Source organism: Hippocampus guttulatus, chromosome 9 (assembly GCF_054856545.1).
Source record: "Hippocampus guttulatus isolate MCC_2025c chromosome 9, RoL_Hgut_1.0, whole genome shotgun sequence".
NCBI lineage: Eukaryota > Metazoa > Chordata > Actinopteri > Syngnathiformes > Syngnathidae > Hippocampus > Hippocampus guttulatus.
This window is the reverse complement of record NC_141269.1, coordinates 1,942,333-1,950,784: the sequence shown is the minus strand read 5'-3', so window position 1 is coordinate 1,950,784 and position 8,452 is coordinate 1,942,333. Positions and strand designations below refer to the sequence as shown.

Genomic DNA, 8,452 nt, shown 5'->3' with positions numbered 1-8,452 from the left:
AAACATCAGAAGACAGCAGTCATAATAGATGTTGCAATCACAAATGTTCATTTGAAAAGGAACACAAAAAGAATAAGAAATACCAAGGATTGAAGAAAGAATTAGTTCTGGGTTAATTCTCGATGTTGCTATGCAACAATAGTGAAAGGCAACCACGTTGACCAATCATATGCCGACCCTGCTTAGTAGGCGGGCTATTTTGGAACTTGAAAGCCGAAATCGCAACACAATTGACGTTTCCGAGTAACCACTCAAACGGCGCCTCTGCTTTAGTAGGCGGGACTACTGGTACAAGCGAGCGGAGCGGCAGCCATCGACGCTACTGTGATTGACCGCTGAGGAGAGCAGATATTTCTTGAAAAATTCACATTTTTTCCCCTTCGACAGTAGTCATGGTGTCTCACTCTCTCGCCCTGCCGATGATCTGTTTCACCACCCTGTGGGCGCTGGTGGGGGTGGTGGCTCCCTTTTTGGTGCCCAAAGGACCAAATCGCGGGTAGGTGGGTGTAGCAGCTAACGCTAACGACGTTACGTCTCATTGGTTCTCTCTCTCTATTTTCTCTTTCTCTCCCTCTCTTAGCTCAACACTAATATAAGACCTTCTTTTTTTCCGTTTTAATGGAACCAAGATGAATTGCTCCAGTGTAAAGCTAATCACGTGTGACCTCACAACCGGAAGGTACCAGTGATGGCGAGAGGCAAAGTGCAATGATAACCATAGACCCAAAAATTGAATCACAAGAAAGGGTCTGGACCGCATGCAGTGCCTCAAAAAAACAGTTAGTCGTCTCAATATTCCTTGTTTTCGGCTGGAAATGCATTCTTCTAAGCGTTCCCATGGTACAAACAGCTAAGAATGTCAAGTCAACTGTATTTATAGAGCACTTTCAAACAGCCATCGCTGCATACAAAGTGCTGTACATGGAGCAATTTAACATGCACAAAAAACAGTAAGACAAATCGGTAATAAAGACGACAGAAAGCACCAAACAGTAAAACCAAGAACAAATCTAAGTCTATTATCTAAGAATGCTTCAAAAGTTACTTTACTTTCAGGGCAAAAGTCTGGTTTTGGGGTAAATTTGCAGTCACTGGAAAAAGTCCCTCATGACGGGGTTAATTTCCTAATTCTGAGGTCAAGACCCTTGTTCTGGGATCAATCCATAGTTCCCAGTTAAAGTTCCTAGTTCTAGTGTCAAGACCCGACTTGCCGATCATGTCCCTCCTTCACAGTCAAGTCCCTAGTTCCTGACAAATTCCAAAGTGATGGGGGTAAGTCCCTCATGACGGGGTCCGTTTCACTAATTCTGGGGCCAAGTTGCTAGTTCTGTGCCAAATGTATTTTTGTCGTGATACAAACATGCGATACCCTCCAAAGTTCTAAGTTCCAGATAATTCCTGTGGAGTAAAATGTCCTGTATTTTAATGTGACTGTCTTTTCCAGGGTGATTGTCACCAGTTTGATTCTCACCGCCGTCTGCTGCTACCTCTTGTGAGTACTTTGCAATAAAAAATATGTGCAGTACAGTATTACATTTACATTTTGAAGGTGACTGCGTTTCCAATGTCTCGACTGTTGACTCAATACACCACTGGAGGGCGCCAAACACCATTATTACAGTTTCTTCGCGCCATCGGGATACAATCTGAATTTTTGGGCCCATGATGCACGTTCGAGGATAGCTTTATTGTATCATTTGATATAGATATATTTAATAATTGTGTGTTTTCCTACAGCTGGTTAATAGCCATCCTGGCGCAGACCAATCCTCTTTTTGGCCCTCAGCTGAAGAACGAAACCATTTGGTATCTGACTTATTTCTGGGAGTAGAACAGGTGACACCGACACAACAAGAAATGTCCATAGCCTCCTTGAAATATGATGTCAGTATGCTACATTAGAATATTAAATATGATGTAGTTACATATGGAATATGTCAACATTCAAAATGAAATGAATTTCAATATGACACGTCAGACAGTGAATATGTTGCACATTAGACACAGAAATGTTACATGAGACATTAAATGTGACGTTTCTGTCTGACGTTAGATACTTAAATATGATACATATCAGGTACATACATTTAATATTGCGCACCTATGGTACATTACACATTAAATATGATGTGTGCATCAGTACATTAGATATTTTGACGTAAACATGATACACAAGAGGAAAACCAGTTATTCTGACATTAATATGGGACATTTGACGTTCATTATGATGTCAATCTATTACTAATATGTCAATTATATATATATATATATATATATTTATATATATATTTATGTGTGTGTGTGTGTGTGTGTGTATATATAAAATGTATATTGATTATGACACTAGACGGAAGGTGTACAGACACAAATAGAATGCAAACATGATACATAAAGTTATTATATATATGACGTAAATAGAATATAGTACATCAGAGGTACATACATTTAATATAATGTTAATATGCTACAGTATGGAACGGTCTAGGTACGTGCATTAAATATAGCATATACGTGTACATATATTAAATGTGACGTAAATATGCTTCATCAGGCATTAAATAATTGAAGTATTGTGTTCCTTCTTTTTCAGACGGCCCTTATCATCGCCGTCCTGATTCAAACATGTATACACACACACACACACACACACACACACACAACTACACTTAAGATGAAGACTACTGTACAGTTGATGTAAATTGAGTGTTTTACGGTATGAACGTTTAAATAGGTAATGTGTTAGTTCCACTTTTTCAGTGTTCATTTTTTTTTCACGTGTACTTATGTTTGTCCTGTGGACGTAATGACCTCAGTGTTATGTAGCTGTTACTATATACCCCCCAAGCATGGAGAGAAACCCCAAAACGACTCCTCCTCCCCCTCATCCTTGTTGCCATGGTGATCTTCTCAACTGATTCTAATCTTTTGACACTATATGTATGTATATATATATATATATTAGAGCTGTCAGTTTAGCGCATTTTTATTGGCATTAATTTAAATGAATTTTAACGGGATTAAATTTTTTCTCGCGGGATTAACGCAGCCCACGTCACAGCGGATGTTACGTTGCTCTATAAATAAACCAGAAACAAAACAACAAGCGCGCTGCACTGGTCCACGCACGCGCGAGACACCGAAAACGGATACTTAAACAGTTTATGAATGGAAAGTTTACTTTTAAAAAATTGCCAGATTATTCCACTGACAAGACCAAAGTTACCTGTATGTTTTGCAGTCGTAAACTGAGCTATCATCATAGCACGTCGAGTCTGAAATACCATTTAATGGCCAAGCGCACAGCTGACGTGAGTACTCCGCCCCCTCGTCTAAGACAGACGGCTATGGATCATTTCAAAGCGAAGAAAATGGATGACACGACGAAGAACAAATTTGCTGAAGCCATAGCTAAATGTATGGCTACTGCATGCAAGCCTGTCAACATTGTCCACAGCTCGATTCAAGCTGAAATCATTCGCATTGCATCTCACGACTCCACTACGGATTGCCAGCGAGAGCCTCCGTTACAAGCTGTGTACAGAGATTGTACGTAGCGGAGAAGGCTAAGGTACACCAAGCGAGAGAAGACACTGTTTCGGGAGAGAAATAAGAGACGAGGTTGATGAGCCTCTGGTGAATAAAGAGCAGGCATTCTGTTGAGTACGATGAATGCCACTGATGCGATTGTTACTTGTTTGGAACTATTTTGTGTGGAGGGTTACAGTGTTCCGTGGCCATATAAACAAAGCGGGTGGAGCTTCTCTGTGTTCGTCTGACAGTGACGGTGTGCTGAGTTGTCATCGAACCAAGTGTAGTCATCCGAAATGATGTCTACACAAAACCGTTGAGAGACCTCCGCGCAAGAAGGACCAACAGAATCAACATAGCCTGACTGCTGTGTTCAAAGCAAACTTGCGAAAAACGAAGTATGCAACCATGGCTTAAATCCACTATAGGCTGAGTACTGGTTTACCTTAGATGTGCACTTTATAATGTTATATTGCTCTGTTTTGATTCCATAAAAAGAGCTGTTAAAGCAGCTGTTGTGTGACAAAATATTTTTTTCACTGTTGTTGATGGACAGTCATATTGTGTGAGAGATTATGTGTGAATAACTGCTCCAAGTGAAAAATGTTCATGTAAAATTGAAAATCGAAATTGTTATTTCAGTAAATATTTGCATTTCGCACATAGAAAACTGATTCATGATTCCATGTTGATGAGAGCATTAAAATGGAAATAGGACAAAAAAATAAAAGGAAATTCAGAAACGATAAAAAATGCACGAGTAATCACGATTAATTTTTAGTTCATTTGAGTTAATTATGACAGTTGCATTTTTAATTAGATTAAATATTTTAATCGTTTGACAGCTCAAATATATATATACTGTATATATGTGTGTGTGTGTCGAGAGAGACAGACAGACAGAGAGAGAGAAGACTGACTTGTGGAAATGTAGTCGGTACATTAAAACTAAATATATATATACAGTAATTTATTTATTTTTACCAACAAGCGTAACAAGGCAACGAGTTGTGAAGGTAATCGCGCATCTCATTCCTCATGATTGTCATAAGAGTGTAAAAGTATCGGTAAGTTATTAGTAAAAACAAATCAATGGAAGTCTGTTACGACTGTAAAACAATGTACAGACCGGGCTTGAGTCCACATTTTTGTTAATTTCGCCATTGATGATGACAATATACAGTATGTCACACTTTGTTGATTTGAGGGAGATAAGCCTTTTGACAAACAATAAAAGTTGAAAATTTCCTATTGAAAATCATGGAAATGAAAATAATCTGTTGCAGTGTAGTTAGCTTCGATAAGCAGTTTTTGTTGCCTAAAAAGCCAAAGAAAAAGCAAACCAAGCTCTCAGTGTCTCGTACCACCTCAGGGGCGTTGGACGTTGGCGCTTCTGCTGCAAAAGGGTTTTAAATTGCTTTGAGCATCTAACCTAAACTGCTGCTCCCGCCAAACGTACCACATACTCCTCCCCAACCCCTCCCTCGATCTCTGTTTTATTTACCTTTGAACCACAATGCTTCAGCCCAAAAAAAAAAAAAAATAATCCAAAAAGAATCCAAATCAACATATAAATACAGCTACTCTTTACAAAGACCAAATTACGTTGTACCCTATCCACCCCTTTGTGGAACTGGCCTGCATCGAAAAGACCCCAAGTCTCAACAGGTCCCAAAAGACTCAAGAATTCAGCTATTTTTATGGTAATTTGGACATTGACAGGCAAACTTGTGTGGTGCTGCCCTCCCACAAAGTAGAAAATGACCAATTCAGCCCCCAGCCAGTGTTACGTGGTACTTTGTCGACATGATGAGACTTAAAAAAGAAAACACAGGAAAGTCTGCCACTTTGAATTTTGAAAATGATTTCTATTCAATATATATTTTTTAAATTAAATCAGACTTGCACCATGAATTTGGTTGGCACGTTTATCATGATTAATCACACAAAACAGTGTCAAGAAGCCATGCCTGGAAAAAAAAAAAAACACAAGGCAGCAACCATTATAGGTTCCTTTTGCCAATTTGTCCTTATGTGATTCACATCCATCTATTCGGCAGATGGCTGGCACAAAACTCCTAAAATCTTGTTTCTGTTATTGCGTGTCGGCAGAATTCGACAAATCACCATGGAACACAAAAATCTGAATAAGTGAACTCCAAAAAGTTAACAAATTAAAAAAAAACAAAAAAACAATCAGCCTCCGAAGCCAGTTTCACTAAGCAACCTGAAATTTGGTGGACATATCTATCACACTGGCCAACAAAAAAAATATTCATATTTTGCCAAAGTTATTTAATGGCGAATGGGTAATTCTAGGCTGCTGAGTCCCAAAATGACTCTTTTATTTGGCTTTTAAAAAATAAATATATATATATAAAAATTCCTCGTCTCACCCCTCGGGTGGTGTCCGTCCCTCATTCAGCTCGGGTCCTCTATCAGAGGCCAGGAAGCTTGAGGGTTCTGCGCAGTATCCTTGCTGTTCCCAGCACTGCACATTTCTGGACTGAGATGTCCGATGTTGTTCCCGGGATCTGTTGCAACCACTCATCTAGTTTGGGGGTCACTGCCCCGAGTGCTCCGACCACCACAGGCACGACTGTCACCTTGACCTTCCAGGCTCTCTCCAGCTCCTCTCTGAGCCCTTGGTATTTCTCGGGGAGAGAGAGAGATATAGAGTTAATGTTCTGTGACAATTTACGAATGCTACTTGATCATTACTCAGAGTGGTGTTTGTGCTATGACATCACGTGTTTTTGGATTTGTTTACCACTAATATTGCCTAATTTTCTGCATTTTTGCTTGTTTTTCACACGAAACCTGATTTGCATGCAGAATACAGTAATCCCTAGTTTATCGCGGTTAATGGGGACCAAAACCACCCACGATAAACGAAAATCTGCGAAGTAGCGACCAATAAACATATACAGGTAAAAAAAAGTTTGGGTTTTTTTAAGGTCCATGAGAAGCTGCAAAACAACAGCGAGTCAATAGAGCAACATATACAGTACTGTACTCCATGTATATGAAACCCCCCCCTTTTTTTTATTTTTATGAATATGTTTGAAAAAGTCCGCGATGCACTGAAGCCGCGATAAACGAACCGCGAAATAGAGAGGGATCACTGTATTTTTTTTAAAAAGGAATAGCTCAATGAGTGCGCCAATTCGGGGAAAACAAAGTCATTTTCTTATTCACCCCAAAATATGTGTTGACCCTTGAAATTAGTAGACCCACCAAAAACTCTCAAGCCATTAAATAATTCTGTTTGAATTGGCAAAATAAATGTGATAGACATGTCTCTCATAAGTCGACCCTCAAAAAAGTCACAAGAAGGCATGACCAAAAAGACACAGGAACTTGGCCCTGTATTTATTTTTCGTTTTATTCTCATCATTTTTTTTCCATTGAATGTGAAGGGGTCATGGTGTCAAATATTCAGCAAGTTGTGTAATTAAAGGTCACTTCTTGCAGCGGAAACACACATCGTAGATTTTTGCGGTGGGTTTGGTGAACCAACCATGGAAACATTCCAGGTTGTAGCGCTCCGCATTCCGCTTGACAGCCACTAAACGCTTTGGATAACATTCCATGCTTCCTGCTCTTAATATCCGCTCGTAATCCCGTGTGTGTGTGTGAGGAGTTGCCGTGGCAACAACCACGTCGTCAGAGCTCTAATTGTCATTGTGACCTTGTATTATTTATGCTTCTGTGATGTGTGTGGAGAAGTGAGAGAATAAAACAATAACTTGTGTCTCAGAATGCTGAATTCAACAGTTTTGAATGTACACGGCTGCACAATTGATTCGAAGTTAATACGATCGACACCAGATTACAAATGTCGTCTTTCTCCAGCTATACTGTATTTTCAGACTTTTGCCAACAATACAGCGCTGAACATTTTGGAGTTGCAGACATTTGAGGTGGCGGTGCTCCAAAAATACTGCACATCAGGAAAGAGCCTCACTTTTCCCGCATTTTGTTAGCATAGTTTTACTCCAAAATGGCATGAATTATTTTTGTCCTCAAACATATGAACACAATATTGTGTAATGACAAAACAAAATTCTTTATTTTGTGAAAAAGATGACATACATCCACAAAGCTGCAATCAAATCCTCCAAAAAAAATAGGTCGTTGTCCTGACTGTGCTTTTTCAAAGCCTCAACCCACATATGATTTGAACATGTGAATGAAAATAAATACACAAACATGTGCACATGCGGGCTTTAAATGGGATCAATATGCAGAGTATCCTTCTGTAATATTCATAAATAGGCCATGATGTCTCCATGCGCCAACCCTACCAAAAAAAAAATCTTTATTTATGCATGCATCTATAGGAACTGGCCTAGATAGATGGATGATTCGATTCATCGCTCGGGAGTATCTAGAATACCAATGCATATTTTTCTTCCTCAGGTTGCCCATTCTAGTTTTATTATTCCATGATATTCGTTGGAAGTGTAATATAAAGATTGTTCTTGCTGCTGTTTAAAACCACTCTGGGGTTCCTCCAACGGGGGTTGCGCCTTCAAGTATCTTGGGAAGGCCTCGGGTTCAACGGGTTCACATCTGCTGCTTGACGTCCTTAAATGCTGTCTCCTCACTCCGCCCCCTCTGGCAGCTCTGCGTTTGTAAACACACGCCACTTCCGCTGTCACGTGATCTGAATTTAGACAAGCAGGTGACCTAACCACAACGGAAAACAGTCAGGCATGCATGCAGTCATAACGCTGCAGTGTTCACACAGTTGGGGATTTTATTGTGAAACTCTTCAAAGGAAGTTTGGGCGCTGACCTCATTGACGGTAAACTTCAGATGCTTGTCCCCCCTCCTGTATTACAAACAACCAACGACGAGCGAAAGAAAGTGTCCTTAAAGTTTAACCACTTCCAATCAACACGGCCCATCGGTGAAGCGT

The 8,452-nt window shown here is 39.8% G+C and overlaps 1 protein-coding gene across 1 annotated transcript; it reads left to right on the top strand.

Annotated features, from left to right (window-relative positions):
* Nucleotides 1-258: 258 nt before the first annotated feature.
* atp6v0e2 (ATPase H+ transporting V0 subunit e2) lies at nt 259-7,290 on the top strand. Its single transcript, XM_086119201.1, has 4 exons — nt 259-496; nt 1,445-1,492; nt 1,738-1,836; nt 2,591-7,290. The coding sequence occupies exons 1-3, from the start codon at nt 393-395 to the stop codon at nt 1,829-1,831; spliced, it is 246 nt and encodes an 81-aa protein (XP_085975327.1). The 5' UTR covers nt 259-392; the 3' UTR covers nt 1,832-1,836; nt 2,591-7,290.
* The last annotated feature ends 1,162 nt before the right edge of the window (nt 7,291-8,452 follow it).

Bases quoted from the DNA above. Each gene is read 5' to 3' on its own strand.
- atp6v0e2 (XM_086119201.1), top strand. From the start codon at position 393: ATGGTGTCTCACTCTCTCGCCCTGCCGATGATCTGTTTCACCACCCTG. The intron at 497-1,444 runs GTAGGTGGGTGT...TGTCTTTTCCAG, and splicing joins CCCAAAGGACCAAATCGCGG to GGTGATTGTCACCAGTTTGA. The intron at 1,493-1,737 runs GTGAGTACTTTG...GTTTTCCTACAG, and splicing joins GCCGTCTGCTGCTACCTCTT to CTGGTTAATAGCCATCCTGG.